The 17,868-nt window shown below is 42.5% G+C and overlaps 1 protein-coding gene across 2 annotated transcripts in view; it reads right to left on the bottom strand.

Moving 5' to 3' along the window:
* The window catches only part of eif4g3a (eukaryotic translation initiation factor 4 gamma, 3a), a 77,041-nt gene that overhangs the window by 23,183 nt on the left and 35,990 nt on the right, over positions 1–17,868 (bottom strand). For both annotated transcript variants that reach the window (XM_062987092.1, XM_062987091.1), the window contains exons 7-16: positions 16,224–16,335; positions 13,646–13,761; positions 13,148–13,264; positions 12,705–12,795; positions 9,284–9,988; positions 9,097–9,182; positions 8,410–8,632; positions 6,342–6,466; positions 2,204–2,323; positions 1,961–2,116 (exon numbers count right to left, since the gene is read on the bottom strand). In XM_062987092.1, the coding sequence (XP_062843162.1) occupies positions 1,961–2,116; positions 2,204–2,323; positions 6,342–6,466; positions 8,410–8,632; positions 9,097–9,182; positions 9,284–9,988; positions 12,705–12,795; positions 13,148–13,264; positions 13,646–13,761; positions 16,224–16,335 (1,851 nt within the window). The remainder of the gene's footprint in view (positions 1–1,960; positions 2,117–2,203; positions 2,324–6,341; positions 6,467–8,409; positions 8,633–9,096; positions 9,183–9,283; positions 9,989–12,704; positions 12,796–13,147; positions 13,265–13,645; positions 13,762–16,223; positions 16,336–17,868) is intronic.

The raw sequence follows: 17,868 nt of genomic DNA on the forward strand, positions 1-17,868 counted from the left end.
GTAATGAATAGACAAAAGACGAAACAACAGTAATGAATAGACAAAACAACACTAATGACTGGACAAAACAACAGTAATGACTAGACGAAACACGAAACAACAGTAATGAATAGAAAAAACAACACTAATGACTAGACGAAACAACACTAATGACTAGACGAAACACGAAACAACAGTAATGAATAGACAAAACAACAGTAATGACTAGACAAAACACGAAACAACAGTAATGAATAGACAAAACAACACTAATGACTGGACAAAACAACAGTAATGACTAGACGAAACACGAAACAACAGTAATGAATAGAAAAAACAACACTGACTAGACGAAACAACACTAATGACTAGACAAAACACGAAACAGTAATGAATAGACAAAACAACACTAATGACTAGACAAAACAACAACACTAATGACTAGACAAAACAACAACACTAATGACTAGACGAAACAACAACACTAATGACTAGACGAAACAAAACTAATGACTAGACGAAACACAAAACAACACTAATAACTAGACAAAACAACAGTAATGACTAGACGTAACACGAAACAGTAATGAATAGACAAAACAACACTAATGACTAGACAAAACAACAACACTAATGACTAGACAAAACAACAACACTAATGACTAGACGAAACAACAACACTAATGACTAGACGAAACAAAACTAATGACTAGACGAAACAAAACTAATGACTAGACGAAAGACGAAACAACAGTAATGAATAGACAAAACAACAACACTAATGACTAGACAAAACAACAGTAATGACTAGACGTAACACGAAACAACATTAATGACTAGACAAAACACGAAACAGTAATGAATAGACAAAACAACAACACTAATGACTAGACGAAACAAAACTAATGACTAGACGAAACAAAACTAATGACTAGACGAAACACAAAACAACAGTAATGAATAAACAACACTAATAACTAGACAAAACAACAGTAATGACTAGACGTAACACGAAACAACTCTAATGACTAGACGAAAGACGAAACAACAGTAATGACCAGACGAAACCACACAACACCGTTTACTATTTTAACCTTATTTAAAGAAACTTTGAGACACTTTGTGTAGCGCACAAAGGACCACCAACATGAACTTTGAATTTTTTTATTTTAGTAAGCAGCCAGTACCCGTTACCTAAAAACTCATTCACAGTGGGGCGCCCAGGTGGTGCAGCACACCAACGTGGGGTGCCCCCTAGCAGGCACAGCTGGCACTGCCTGTACTAGACAAAATTGGCCACCAGTCTGATGGGTGGGAAAAACCGGACTAAAAAGACGGTGGGGTCTTCGATGCCGTGTAAGGATCCTGGTTAGGCGCCTGTACAGAAGCGGAGAAACGTGGAGATCAGCGAGTGCCTCTCCCTGCGCAAGACTGGCCTCATCAAATTAACATGTGGGCGATTAGGAAGGGCTCGGTGGACTGCACACGTGTCGGAGGGAGAGTGTGTCAGGTTAATCATACCCTCCTCAGACGCGATAGAGGTCCCCAGCAGCGGAAGGTTAGCCATTGCTAACCGGTATAGAAAACTGGATGCTTTATTGTGACAACAATTTGGGAAAGACACTTTTCTGTTCCAACATGACTGTGTTAGTTTGATGAGTTTGGGGATTTTAAGCTCAGTGAACAGCTCTGGGATGAACTGGGGGCAGTTGTAGCCTAGTGGTTAAGGTACTGAACTAGTAATCCAAGGCTCGCTGGTTCAAGTAAGAGCCAAAGCATAAAAGCACCTGCTAAATGCCGAAAATGTAAATGTTGTCTTACAAATGCTTTCTTTTTTTTTTTTACTAAATGGGCACAAATTCCCACAGACACATTTTAAAATCTTATGAAGAAACATTTATATAAAAATGTATAAAGAAATAAATAGTGATGGTTGGTTATTGTTCCAGTAGGTGGCGAGTGTTTTCCATCACGTGTTTACCTGTGTTTTCTGCGCTTCATTGTCTTCCACCAGTGAATCTCTTTTCATGACAGGCTTCCAGGCATTCTCAGCCTTCTTCAGCTGCACCTCGTCATTCACTGAAATGTTCATGATGACCTTGCGGGGCAGAGGTCGCCGGGGAACCATGTTGATGAGCTAGCAAAAGCGAGCGGTGTGGGTTTAATTTAGGCAAACATAATAATTCGCAAATGTGGACTGCATGTGTGTGTTCTCATCACTCACTGCTGCTCCCCGTCCTCCTAGTAACTGCCTGCCAAAGTCAGCAAACGCCGGGGTGAAGTCGGGCCCTCGGGAGAGCGCCCGCGAGTCCACTGCCCTCAGCGGTACCTTCGTTTGGTTGATCTGAAAACAAGACGTTGTATTAGGGGAGCTTATCCTGCAGGGGGCACAAAAACCAGCAGCTACGAAAACCTGATGTTTTTGTTCAGAAACAATAAAATAAGCGGCGTTTGTACAGACATGGTTTCTATTTTCTGAAGAAATGGGAGAAACGTACTAAATGTAGCGTAGAGAAACTGAAATTAAAGTATAGATCCCATCACGTTAGTATGAATCAGATTCTAATGCCAATGCTGGTATTGATACTATAGATCAGTATTCCCCAACCACTGGTCTGTGGGGTCATTTATTACCGGGTCCCACAGAGAGAATAACTAATTAGAGATCGCTAAAACGGGCGGCAAGACGGCTTGGTGTGTAGCACTGTCGCATCACAGCAAGAAGGTCCTGGGTTCGATCCCCAGGCCGGGCGGTCCGGGTCCTTTCTGTTCAGAGTTTGCATGTTCTCCCCGTGTCCGCGTGGGTTTCCTCGGGAAGCTCAGATATCCTCCCACAGTCCAAAAACATGCAGTCAGGTTAATTAGAGACACTGAATTGCCCTATAGGTGAATGGGTGTGTGTGTGTGTGTGTGTGTGTCTGCCCTGTGATGGACTGGTGCCCCGTCCATGGTGTTACCGTGTGCCTTGCGCCCATTGAAAAGCTGGGACACCTCCCGCGACCCTATAATTGGATAAGCGGTTAAGAAAATGAGTGAGTGAGTGAATGAGATCGCTAAAACACTGCTTCCATTTACATCATCCTATATTTGTGAAGCGGAATTTTCAGACAAAACATAAGGAACACACTTCGGGTGCTATTGTCTCTTATCACCCCTAGGTGGGAGTGTCTCATTGCAGCAGAAAAAAGCTCAGGGTTCACACTGATTTTTCATCATTGTTGCGTAGTATTGTTATGCACTTTGTGTTTAATTATATGCTTATTGTATAATTTTATTTTAAATCCTCCCGCCTTTGCTGTTCTGTGAAATTATATCTTATAAGAAACTGTCCGTGGTGCAAAAAAGTTGGGGGCAGCTGCTATAGATATTTGGAACGATTCCACCCACCCGTAGATTCCTATGCATTATACACAGCCTGGCACTTTTCACCGAGCTAAGCACAGCAATCCGACCATGATCCTAACCTTAGCCGTTATCACACAAGCCAAAGCCATGATCATACATCAACATGAAAGTGAAATCTCCACCAGCACAGCTGTGAGAGTTCAAAGTACCCTAAAACAACAACCTGCTTCGAGTGCTTCGAGTGGTTTTCTCTCGACACCACGATTAACAAATTTCGCCCCCATTCATCATCTGAATGACGCAAACGGAGCGGGCAGAACCAGATGGATCCGCCACAAATGCAAAGTTACATCCAAACTCTCAGCTCAAGTCGAAACTGAAATCGGAGAACAAGAGAGTAAAATCTGAAAATAAGACTAGACTAGTTAGGACGAGATCAAAGAGTGTGCTAGTGTGTGAGGTGAAATCATACATCAGGACTCGGTGGGGTGTTTATTTTCTCCTCTCCGTTTCACTTAAGTTAACGTTGCGGGCCAAGCGTGATGTAACCCTTATGCAATTTTAATGGAAACAGGATGTCCGAGGGCTCCGAACGGAGTGCGCCAAGCCGAGCCGAACGTGAAGGGCGGATCATTCGGTGCGGGCTCACTTTACCACTTTTGTTCAGCAGTGACAGGAAACGTTCCCTATATTTGCAAGCGAAATACGTATTGATTACTGATGTGTTTTTTATACATGCAGAACATGCAGTACTTGCACTAGATGTTTTCCGTTACACAACATGAAAACATAAAACATTCATCCTGTTTTTCCAATTTTGCTTATCGCTTCACAGCATTTTCTTATTTTAACCCCAAACCCCCTGTCCCAATCTAGTCATATCCAATTACAGTCGACCCTTGACTTACGAATTTAATTGGTCCCGAGGGGCTCAAAATGGGGTCAAAATGTTCGTTAGTTAAACCTATTTTTCCCATAAGAAATAATGTAAACAGAATTAATCCGTGCCAGACCTCCCAAACCCCCCCTTACCTAACCTTTCTAATGTCTTAAATGGTCTTTTTTGTTATAAATACAAGTATATTTTACCTTAAATCTTAAATTATAGAATAGACATTCCTGTAATAAACAATAATTAACAACAATACACAGTAGTACTGTACTGTACATAAAACAACACACATCACATTTCAGTGCAGTACGTGTGCTGTACCATACACCATAATACATTGCATCTACCAGAAACAACAATAAAAATAACTCTCATATTTCTCTATTATTTTCTTCTTTATTTCAATAGCGTTGTATTTTGTAGGTGTAATTTCACGAAATAATAACTTCCTTCTTCTCTCACTCACTGTCCCCTCTGTCTGATACACAGTGACACCTACTGGCAGAAGTAATTATACAACACAACAAAAAAATGTGCTTTCTCTGCACCTTCTTTTGGGACATTTTAATATAGAATTTTACAAAATATAAAGAAAACACCGGAAAAACACCATCCGCTGTCCAAATTTTCGCTCACTGTGTATATATATAAGGGCTGTCAAACGATTACATTTTTTTAATCACGATTAATCTCAGAATTTTTTTATAGTTAATCGCGATTAATCGCATTTTTTAAAAATCTGTGTAAATGTTATAGAAAACAAGGATTTTTAAGTGAAATGTTACAATTAAAATGGTGAACACATTTTATGCTAAATGTACTTATGTTAAAAACTGCTGGGACAAGAGAAAACTGTAAGGGAGTTTTATTCACTCACATACTAGGCAGTAATACTATCCAGCAGAGACCCCTGACTTCGTATAAATGTCAGATTGTAGGTTAAAAATTTCTCCATCAGAAAACATTGTAGATCAGCGGTGCTTTAGGTGGGATAAGGCGTAGTTATTGTAACAGACTTTTCTGTGGTTGTATCGTGACAATGGTTTGATGGATGTCTCTACACGAAGTGAGTGTGTTTTGACCCTTTGGGGCTTCCATAGTTCATGGAATAGCATGCTTGGCTAACGCGATGACTCTCGGTACCGTAACAGAAGAAGCTAATAAAAGTGTTCTGCTTCCGACAATTTGTGAATATACCGTGTATTTATTTCTTTATTAAGCGAGTGCATCACTACGATGCTCGGTTACATTATGTTAACAAACCGCAAAATGAAACAAACGGTGGCAAGTCCGACGTTAAAACATTGGTTATACCCCCCCCCCCCCCCCCAGTCATGCCTCTGCGCCCCACACTTCGAGAAACGCTGTCTTAATGACAGATGCCGTGCACGGTCAAGTCTCAACATGAACTACGGATGACTCGCACGGCCAAATAGAATTTGCGTTAAAAGATCGTTCGTAACCCAAAATGTTCGTATGGTAAACCGTTCGTAACTCAAGGGTCTACTGTACCTAACTGTATCTCCTCTACTGCTGCAGACCCCTGCTCTGTTTGACCGAAAAGGTGACTAACACACGTCGCCTCTGACACATGTGCAGTACCCAACCACCTTTGTCACCTGCATGAGGTAAATATACCTCAGTTTAGGAATCAGTATCGTTTATGAAGAGTCGCACACAGATCCCCGTTATTCCCCGTCTCTGTGCGGGCGTCATCGCCCAGCCAGCAGAGATCTTTATTGCAGCAGCAATGAGGAATCCTTTCAACCTGCCCTCCCTCAGATGTAGCCAATCATGTCTGTGTAGGTGCCCGGCCGACCGAAAGCAGAGCTACGATTCGAACTAGAGAGCTCAAGATCTAGTAGATCCAGTGGTGGGCTGGAGGGTTTTACCACTGCACCACTCTAGCACCCTCTTTCTTTAGAAAAGCAAATTACCTGACTTGGACACGGGGAAAACATGCAAAACTCAGACCTGTGCAGCAACACATATTAACGATATCTACTATTGTGCTGTAAAAATGTTAAAAATCTTAAAATTCGACCAAAGGCTAGTGTCCATTTTATAGACCTTGTGTGACAAATGATTGTGACCCCTTAAAATAATTCCAAACAGACAGACCCACCTTATCTAGAACTACATCTGTGATTGGAGGTAAGCCCTCTGGTTTCTGCACACAAGCGTGCATGAACTGGAAGCCGAGCAGGAAGTCTCGGTCATACTGGATTTTCCCACTGGGCTGCTCGAGAACTGTATGAGGAAGAAAGAGAAATGAACTTTGCACTTAACATCATATTATGCAACTTTATGCAACTCAAATAAAAGGATTGTGCATTTTTAATAGACACTGTGAGCAAAGAGTTGGCTCAATTAACGTTAATATAATTAATCCATCAATTTACAGTCAAGTCAAAAGTTTACATACACTCGTAGGGCACATGTATGTCATGCGATTCCTGCAACTGTTTCTCTTTCTGTGACTGAACTATTCTCCATTAACTTAATAAAGTTAGATTGACAGTTGAAGCCATACATTTCCCTGAGCCGTATGATGGCTACATGGTCCCATGGTGTTATATGTACATATTATCATGTGAACAAATGAACAGGACACACTTAGGCATGGGGAAATTGCTGCCAATGATGTACCAGTCATTTTTCCAAGTAGGCCTTGAAGGTAGCGCCACAAGTACACCTCCAATTTACTCATATGATGTCAATTAGCCTATCAGAAGCATCAAACGCTGGGATCATATTTTCCAAGCTATTTAAAGACAGTCAACATGTGTATGTTTGTTCGTTTGTTTTTATAATGCCATGTTGTCACATGTATGATATTCACAACAGAAATCTGTCTTGTATTATATATCACATTATATATGACACATTATTATGACCACTTCCTACTTTCGACGACTGTGGCAGCGCTATGGTCTGGGGAATGTTTTCGTGGCATTCTCCGGGTCCATGCATCCATGGATTTGAGTACGAATCCATCCTTTCAGACTATGTACACCCATACATGCAGATTGCCTTCCCTGGAGTGGATGGGATCTTCCAGCACGACAATGTGACGTGTCACGTGACTAAAAAAGTCCGACATTGGTTGGAAGAGCGTGACCAAGGTTTTCAAGTACTACCCTGGGCTGGCCCCCTAATTCCCCAGACTTGAACCCAATCGAGCATCTGTGGGACCACCTTGATTGTCGTGTTCGCTCTATGGATCCTCCCCCAGGCACCCTCTAGCAGCTGTGGGATGCACTGCAGTCAGCATGACTCCAGATCCCTGTGACAACCTACCAGGACCTTATTGAGTCACTCCCAGCCCGTCTAAGCTGCTGTCCGTTCTGCGCACGGCGGTTCCTCTGGTGGTCATAATAATGTGACTTGACAGTGTATGTTTTCAGTCTTATATTATTAAGGACTTTAAGGATTATTTCTGTATTATTTTGGGTGAGGGTTTCTTTTATTGTATTGTATTGGGCATATGTAGTCTTTGTCTTTTACTGTTGTTCTTTTACTGTTGGGCATTTGTTCAGGATATAGTTCATGGTGATTGGTGTCTGACATTCTTTGCAACGTCTGGGGTCTTCTCCTAGTATTAAGTGTTGATGTGTCAATCTGGAATGGCCTATTCTATATCTAACGTATATATAACTTGGTCTGTACATTTAGATAATGTTTAATAATAGTTTATTATTCCATTTAGGTGTATGTAAACTTCTAACCCTCCGGATTATAAGTAAAATGTTCTATCAAAATAGTCTAAGTGCATGTAAACTTATACCTTTATCACATGGCTTCCTAATTCCTTATTTGGAATTTTAATCAACTACAGCTGGTGATCTTTTTGTGTCCATATAAATAGGGCCAGTTTGATGGCATCTGTTAAGAAGTGCGTAGAGTTCCAGAAAACTAGAGAGCAAACAGGTCTAGATGGTAAAATATAGTCCAGGACCTACCACCAAAACAGGTCTGCTTTGAATTAGATCTGGCTTAAACATGGGTGAAACTGTCTATATAACAAGTGTGAAAACACCAATCCTACAGCCTTGCTCAGGGGCCCATCAACCTTCTGATTACTAGTCCTGTACCTTAACCGCTGAGCTACCGCTGCCCCTAATACTACAATATAAATTACAGGAAACAAAGATCAAGAATTAACCAGATGAACCAGTGAGGTAGGTCCTTACCCTCCTGCATGGCTACTGGTGGCTCTGTAGAGCCATTGCTCTCCTCCAGAGTGCTGTCCACGCTGTCTGCTTCCAACTCTGGACTGTCTCCATTATTCAGAGGTTCAGATTCTAACTCTCCGTTCTCCTCTGGAACATAAGCTGGAGCAGATAAGCCGTTTATAGCTTCTGAGGCTGGTTGAGAGACTTCATCTTTAGTAGATTCGTCGGTTTTGGGCTCCTCCTGGATAATCAAAGAACAGTTATTAGTAACAGCACATGCTGGTGCTACGATGTGGGGGAAATGCAACACTGCGAGCTATAACACAAGTTTAAAAGTGAAACAGGAGGTAAACCCAGCTAAACATACTGTAGATACATGTGGAGCTTTTAGAGCGAATTTGACGGTTATTCTACACAAATGTATATTCGTCTCATATTCGCACTTTGATTCGCATTCTGAGCAAAGAGGCAGTGGCACACATGTCGAGTTTAAGGGTACAAATTTTTCGACAAAGGGCGTCAACTTTTAAAAAAAATTTCGCGTTTGGCTCGTCGAGTTACAAGGTACCACTGTAAAGTATTAGCGACATGCAGTAGCTTTGTTCAGCTTTAACTGATAGCACATTGGTCACTAATATGGACCTGTCTGCTCATGATCGCAGCCCTCTAAATTAGTACCTTACCATAAACTATAAGGATTCTCACCTCTTTCATTTTGTGCAGAAGCTCTATGGTCTCACAGTCTTCGGTTGGTCTTTTAAAGCCATTTGGAGCATCAGAAGCAGCTTGTTCTAACAAAAAAAAGGAATAAAAGAATACATAATCATGATCACATCTCTGTTGGACAAATTTAGGGGTAATAGTGCCCCCTAAAACAGAAGGAGCTTTGTACCTGTTGGAGTGACCTTCCTGGAATTATTCAGACTGCCGTCAGAATCCTGTGCCGTCGTCTCATCTCTCAGGTGCACATCATTAGTGCCGGGGGTCGTACTCAGATCGTGTATGTCATTGCTCGGAGGCTGAACTAATATAGACAGGCCAGGCGGTGGTGCTACAGGAGACCTGGAGTTAAGGGGTAGTGAGGTGGACCGAGTGACTGGCTTCTTGGAAACAGGGACAGGAACCTCAGCCTGGATCTCTTTACAAACTGGTATTTCTTTTTGATCTTCTCTGAACGATGAAGTCGGCGATGAGGAGTGAGGGCTGGGCACAGAAGCCGAGGGCGCTTCTTGTGCCTGGATGGCTTGCTCACAGATTGGGGAAGGTACGGGGGACTCGGCTAGACCGTTGACTGCTTTTACTGGTAAAGAGGGCGAGTCTAAGCGACTGGGAGACGTCTCTGGGAAAGATTCTCTCCCGACGGGAGCTGGAGATGGAGCTCGGACAGTGGAGATCTTAGAAGGTTCTTCTGGTTCTCCTGAAGTTGTAGGCTTGCAGGTGCCGAGAGAAAGAGAGAAACTAGGCGGGGCTTCAGAGTTTGTTAGAGATGAGGAGTCTGATAATGGAAGATTTGGAGTTTTTCTTTTTTCTAAGAAGCACTCTGAAGTTCCAGGAGATGAGGATTTATGGGAAGTGAGTTCGGCTCTAGGCTTGTCTTCTGTTACAAAAAGAGGGTACAATTGAGGCGGGTTATAGACTCATTAAACATGCCATGATTCAAATGAACTGTGTAATCAATATAGCTATTTTTACATTACTAACTGGCCAGTTAACTGCTGATACAAAACAACCAAAATGTGCTAAATTCTTTCAATAAATAATGGACCATAGTGTTCAGATAGATAGATAGACAGACAGACAGACTGACTGACTCAGATAGATAGATAGATAGATAGATAGATAGATAGATAGATAGATAGATAGATAGATAGATAGATAGACAGACAGACAGACAGAGGCAAATAGACAGACAGGTAGATAGATAGATAGATAGATAGATAGATAGATAGATAGATAGATAGATAGATAGATGGATGGATAGATGGATGGATAAACATGCAGACAGATTTTATTTATTTATTTAAGTTTTAACGCCATGTTTAACACATTGGCGTCATTTAATGGCAGTAATAGGTATTATGTATGTGTACATGCAGACAGATAGACAGACAGACAGATAAACAGACAGATAAACAGGTAGACAAATAGACCGACGTTCAGATAGACATAAATAGATAGACAGATTGATAGGTAGATAGATTGATAGAAAGGCAGACCGACAGGTATAGACAGACAAACAGACAGACAGATAGACAGAAAAGCAGACCAACAGACAGACAGACATATAGATAGGACAGACAGACAGAAAGATAGACAGATCTAATAGCAGCAGTAGTGTATATATTCTTATGAACAAGATATACACATTTAGAAGTATATAGACATAAAATGATATGGGATATAGGTAATAAAATATTAGATAATATCAGATATAAATATGAACGAGTCTAGCAATAGTATAGATTATAAACAATATAAATAAAAATGTACATAAGCAATATAATTGTTTTTTAAGAACTTGAGGACTGTGTTCATTTTGGCTTGATTAAAGATTTTTCTCATAGTTTTAGGTATTTAAATAAAGTAAGGTTAGCGATCAGTGCCTAGTTGTACCTAGCGGGCAGGTATTTACAGTGTATCACAAAAGTGAGTACACCCCTCACATTTCTGCAAATATTTCATTATATCTTTTCATGGGAAAACACTATAGACATGAAACTTGGATATAACTTAGAGTAGTCAGTGTACAGCTTGTATAGCAGTGTAGATTTACTGTCTTCTGAAAATAACTCAACACACAGCCATTAATGTCTAAATAGCTGGCAACATAAGTGAGTACACCCCACAGTGAACATGTCCAAATTGTGCCCAAATGTGTCGTTGTCCCTCCCTGGTGTCATGTGTCAAGGTCCCAGGTGTAAATGGGGAGCAGGGCTGTTAAATTTGGTGTTTTGGGTACAATTCTCTCATACTGGCCACTGGATATTCAACATGGCACCTCATGGCAAAGAACTCTCTGAGGATGTGAGAAATAGAATTGTTGCTCTCCACAAAGATGGCCTGGGCTATAAGAAGATTGCTAACACCCTGAAACTGAGCTACAGCATGGTGGCCAAGGTCATACAGCGGTTTTCCAGGACAGGTTCCACTCGGAACAGGCTTCGCCAGGGTCGACCAAAGAAGTTGAGTCCACGTGTTCGGCGTCATATCCAGAAGTTGGCTTTAAAAAATAGACACATGAGTGCTGCCAGCATTGCTGCAGAGGTTGAAGACGTGGGAGGTCAGCCTGTCAGTGCTCAGACCATACGCCGCACACTGCATCAACTCGGTCTGCATGGTCGTCATCCCAGAAGGAAGCTGACGCACAAGAAAGCCCGCAAACAGTTTGCTGAAGACAAGCAGTCCAAGAACATGGATTACTGGAATGCCCTGTGGTCTGACGAGACCAAGATAAACTTGTTTGGCTCAGATGGTGTCCAGCATGTGTGGCGGCGCCCTGGTGAGAAGTACCAAGACAACTGTATCTTGCCTACAGTCAAGCATGGTGGTGGTAGCATCATGGTCTTGGGCTGCATGAGTGTTGCTGGCACTGGGGAGCTGCAGTTCATTGAGGGAAACATGAATTCCAACATGTACTGTGACATTCTGAAACAGAGCATGATCCCCTCCCTTCGAAAACTGGGCCTCATGGCAGTTTTCCAACAGGATAACGACCCCAAACACAACCTCCAAGATGACAACTGCCTTGCTGAGGAAGCTGAAGGTAAAGGTGATGGACTAAACCCAATTGAGCACCTGTGGCGCATCCTCAAGTGGAAGGTGGAGGAGTTCAAGGTGTCTAACATCCACCAGCTCCGTGATGTCATCATGGAGGAGTGGAAGAGGATTCCAGTAGCAACCTGTGCAGCTCTGGTGAATTCCATGCCCAGGAGGGTTAAGGCAGTGCTGGATAATAATGGTGGTCACACAAAATATTGACACTTTGGGCACAATTTGGACATGTTCACTGTGGGGTGTACTCACTTATGTTGCCAGCCATTTAGACATTAATGGCTGTGTGTTGAGTTATTTTCAGAAGACAGTAAATCTACACTGCTATACAAGCTGTACACTGACTACTCTTAAGTTATATCCAAGTTTTATTTCTATAGTGTTGTCCCATGAAAAGATATAATAAAATATTTGCAGAAATGTGAGGGGTGTACTCACTTTTGTGATACACTGTAGCTCAAACCCCTGACAAATCATTACATTTCTCTGTTACACTGGCATAGAAGATAAACAGTGGGAGAGATAACAACAGTAGAGTGTACCTGATATGGGTTTACTGTCTGACGGCGCGGGGCTGAGCCTGTAAGGAGGGTCCATGCTGTAGTACATCTCTGGAGTCTGACTGGCACTTCGCTGTTACCGTAACACAAAAGGAAACGTTAGAATGGACAAAATGTGGTTGGCTTGAAAAAAGGTTTAAATAATGTTCTTGTGCACTTCATTTTAAATGAAATGAGATTTGATATACGGCCAGTTATACTTTCTATACGCTGTAAAATTGTGTGTGTTTACACTAAGATTAAGACAATTATGTTCGTTGCTATGACTTGGCACTCTGCAAAAGACACAACAGGTTGTTGCTTTTCTCTCTTTTGGCTGCTACTATATATAAGGGCAAATGCACACTGCCAGTATATAGTGAATAAAAACTGGCCAGGTGCTGCAGGTCTATAACACAAAAAAATGCAATCACAAACGTTCTTACCTGAGGAGGGGTGGGGGTGGAGAGAGGACGTCCCACAGGGGGCGTGGTATTCCCGCTACCAGCCATGATCTCCTCTGTTATGTCCCTTCCACCTTGGTTGGGGTCTCGGATTCGGATCTGATGGGATAGACGAGAAGCACAGGGGGAACTGAGTGAAGCATGTAGATGAATAACCATGGGATGGGATGACAGGTTGAAAGAAGATATAAACAAATGCACATATACATTTACATTGGCATTTAGCAGACGCCTTTATCCAAAGCGACGTACAGTAGTGTGACAGCATACAGTCTGAGCGATTGAGGGTTAAGGGCCTTGCTTAAGGGACCAACAGCAGCCACTTGGCAGTGGTGGAGGTTGAACCAGTGACCTTTTATATACCACATTTAACTTAGTGGTATATAAATTAAAAAGCTTGGAGTCTTGTAAACGGTGGTGTGTGTGGAGGTGGAAAGCAGATAAACTCATGGGTGATGCATAAGCACGTGCGACACTCACCGGCTTCTTCTCACGTTTGACCGGTGGAGGCTGCTGCGGCACTGTAGGCACTATAAAGGGGGTGGAGGAGGGAAACACGGCCTGGCTGGGAAAGTACGTCGGACCAGGAGCAGCTGCTGCTGAGACAGAAATGAAAGAATAAAACGGGAGATCTCAGTCCTGGTATTGAGCAGGACTAAATCCAGTGGGCATGAAGACATGCGTACATCCATAATACACTCACCAAGCACTTTATTACATAGGTAGACCTATCTGCTACATACATTTAATGATTATTTTATAAGCCAAACCTACCATATGGATAAACCTACTGGATATACAATTACTGACTGTAGAACTGCTGCACTGTATGCTTTGCCATATCCATATACATTTACAGCATTTAGCAGACGCTTTTATCCAAAGCGACTTACACAATGAGCAATTGAGGGTTAAGGGCCTTGCTCAGGGACCCAACAGTGGCAACTTGGTGGTGGCGGGGCTTGAACCGGCAACCTTCTGTTTACTAGTCCAGTACCTTAACCACTGAGCTATCACTAGCTATCATATACCCTATTTAAAATTCAGCAGAGGTCGACATAGTGCCCCTACTGACCAGATGATGCTTGGGTGATGGACCACTCTCAGCACTGCAAAACACTAAAACAGAAAAAATTTGGTACTTTGTTGTTTTGATTGAGTGTTTCAGGTGCAGCAGTGTTGTTAGGATTTTTTTTATACTGTTTACATTTATTTACTTCTTTATTAGAAATACATTAAACTTCATTTAGTCTTTTATTATGAATACTTTCTGATCACAGAACCTGACCCTGATGTCTTTATATTTTTGATGGCGCACTGATCTCCTCCCAGCATTAAGGTTGTTAAGGGTGTTGCCGCTCAAGTGGCGCAGCGGTAAAACACACACTTGAACAGAAGAGCTGGGACCTCGTATACATCGTATCGAGTCTCAGCTCGGCCTGCCGGCTGGGCGGCCACATGAACAACGATCGGCATGTTGTTCATATACGGGTGGAATATTATGCCGGATAGGGACTCATTACTCATAACTGATGCAACTATGACATCTGCTGGCTGATTGATGGCGCCTGCACAGAGACGGGGAAAGAGTCAGGGTGTGTCTCTCCGTACACAGTGCTGATCCGCATTGTACTCGTCAAAAGTGTAGGTGACGGAATGCATACGGCTGCTGCCCACGTGTCGGAGGGGGCGTGGGTTAGCTTCTATCTCCTCAATCAGAACCGGGGTCGGTATTGGTGGAGAGGAAGCATGACGCAATCGGGCAATTGGACGCGCTAAATGTCGAAAGATAAAGGGAGAAAATGCATAAACAAAATATATAAACTACAATCCACCGTATGGTACACCACCAATATAGGGTTAATTTTTAATATATAAATGTGGTAGAGATGGAACGATCGATCGGCTATGAATCGGTATCGGCCGATTTTTAATCAAAATATGCTATCAGCGATCGGCCGATATTTCCTAAATGTAGCCGATCCGATCGTGTGATATATAAAGATCACGTTAAGCTTAACAGCTCAGTGGATTGATCCAGACTTTGAGCTACAAAGCACCAACCATCGCATCAAAATTCTTCAACAATCGCACAGAAACCACAGTGAAAGCTCTTCATGACCTAAAATAACATCATTAACGTTGTGCATCATACATACGATGTAATTTTGCTGATTGTAATATTTACTTTAAAAAGATAATTCAACCCGGTCACATCTGAGTCGATTCTATCAGCACGTTATATAAACTCCTGGTTCACTTTGGTAAATCGTAAGCGGTTCTTGCTTGTGATGTACTAGATGAGAACAGAAGACGTTACAGAGCCAATCAGAGGCAAAAGTTTATTCATTACCAAATGACTCAACGTCTGACTTGGTTACAGATCTGTGGTAATAGCAGTTTAATGAAGCTTTTTAATGTAAGAGAGTCACACAGAATGTTCTGTATTAGTTGGTGTTTATTTAAAACCACGACATTAATTAATAACAGTAAACACGGAGAGATAACTGAGAAGAGAAACTTACGCTGCGCATAAAATGAACCGACTCGTGAATCACTTTAAGCGATACAGTGAACAGATCATTTCTCTTAAAGGCACAAACACGCACACGCACTGCTCCGGTTTATCTTCACTGTGAGGCTCTTTTTAAGGTTTTTTCAGACTAAACTGGATAACATTAAACCTGCGTGTGTGTGTGGTCAGTTAGACTAATGAAATATGTCTCCTGTGAGTAAAAAAATAATTGTTTGATGTACTTTATTTACTGCTAAATTTGCAACACCCCCCCCCCCCATCGGAATCGGCTATCGGCCGATATCCCTGAAAGGAGATCGGAGATCGGAATCGGTGCCAAAAACCCCGATCGGTACATCTCTATATAAAGGTATAAGGTACAAAGCAACACATGGACTAAGGTCAGTTATTGTATACCCATGAACTTGCTCTACATAGTAGGTGTACCTTAATAATAAAATAATCAATGAATCAATGAATGTATGTATCTGACAAAGTGCTTGATGAGTGTAATTCCCACTAAAGAATGGCTTTTGCACTGACCGTAGGGTGCTGGGTATTCTCCCGGACCTGGGCCTGGAAAGAAGGTTCCAGTGGCAGGTGGTGGGACAGTGAACTGCTGCGGGGGTCCGACAAAGGAAGGACTCTGACGATACTGAAAATACAGATATTAGAATACAGGTTAGGGCCACCTAACAAATCATCGTACACACTTTGTTTGTAGAAGCTTAAATTATTTCTAGGGCCCCACTAAACCCTACTGACCCCCCATGCGTCCACAGAATTGGTTGGAGGTTTTCCAAACTCTGTGTGTTACCTGAGCCGTGTTTTTAGCTACTATAGACTTCGACATCTTGGATATTTTGACTAAGCGATTGCTAACTAAATTGCCGTAGGATTGCTAGGACCACCTACAGTGCAAATTAACCTGTAAACATGAGACACTTGAACGCTACACGAATAAAAAAACGTTAAATCGCTGAACACAAACTTAAAGTTTAGAATTTTATAGCTAATTACATATTACAAGGCTCATATTACAGCCATCAATGAGGTAGGGCCTACATTATCTCTAATCAAATTTTGCAAACAGCAGCAGCACCATCAACAACTGAAAAAATCCCATTAAAAAACACAGAAGCTGCCGCTCAGGTGGCGCAGCGGTAAAAACACACGCTGGAATCAGAGCTGGGATCTCGAATACATCGTATCGAATCTCGGCTCTGCCAGCCGGCTAAGGCTGAGCAGCCACATGAACAACGATTGGCCTGTTGTTCAGATATGGGCGGGACTAAGCCGGATGGGGTCTCTCTCTCATGACTGGTGCAATTACGACCTCTGCTGGCTGATTGATGGCGCCTGCACAGAGATGGGAAAAGAGTGCTCTCAGGGTGTGTCTCTCCGTACACAACGCTGAGCTGCACTGCACTCGCCAATGCATACGGCATGCTGCCCACGTTTCGAGGGGGCGTGGGTTAGCTTCGTTCTCCTCAATTAGAGCGTGGATCGGCATTGGTGGAGAGGAAGCATGACGCAATCGGGCAACTGGACGCGCTAAAAAGGAGAAAAAGCATAAAAAAATACAAATAAAAGAACACAGATGCTGCCGCTCAGGTGGCGCAGTGGTAAAACAAGCTAGCACACCAGAGCTGACATTTCGAACTCGTCAATTCGAAACTCAGCTCTGCCATCCAGCTGGGCTGGGCTAAGCGGCTATATGAACAACGTTTGGCTGTTGTTCATACAGGGAGGGAATAGCCAGATAGGGACCTCATAACTGGTGCGATTACGACCTCTGCTGGCTGATCGATGGCGTCTGCACGGAGTTGAGGGATAATGCGTTAATCAGGGTGTGGCCCTCCGTGCACAAAGCTGATCCGCATATGAACTCGAATCGTGCCGGTGACAAAATGCAGTCGGCTACTGCGCATGTGTCGGAGGGGGCGTGTGTCAGTTCGCTCTCCTCAATCGGGGCAGGGGTCAGCACCAGTAGAGAGGAAGGATGACGCAATTGGGTAAAAACTGGACGCCTGTATGAAATCATATTATTAAGTCAAGTCAAGTCAACCTTATTTACATAGCGCTTTTTACAATAGACATTGTCTCAAAGCAACTTTACAAAATCCAGGACCAACAGATACAAAAACCCCTGTTGAGCAAGCCGAGGGCGACTGTGGCAAGGAAAAAC

Source organism: Trichomycterus rosablanca, chromosome 24, assembly GCF_030014385.1.
Source record: "Trichomycterus rosablanca isolate fTriRos1 chromosome 24, fTriRos1.hap1, whole genome shotgun sequence".
Taxonomy (NCBI): Eukaryota; Metazoa; Chordata; class Actinopteri; order Siluriformes; family Trichomycteridae; genus Trichomycterus; species Trichomycterus rosablanca.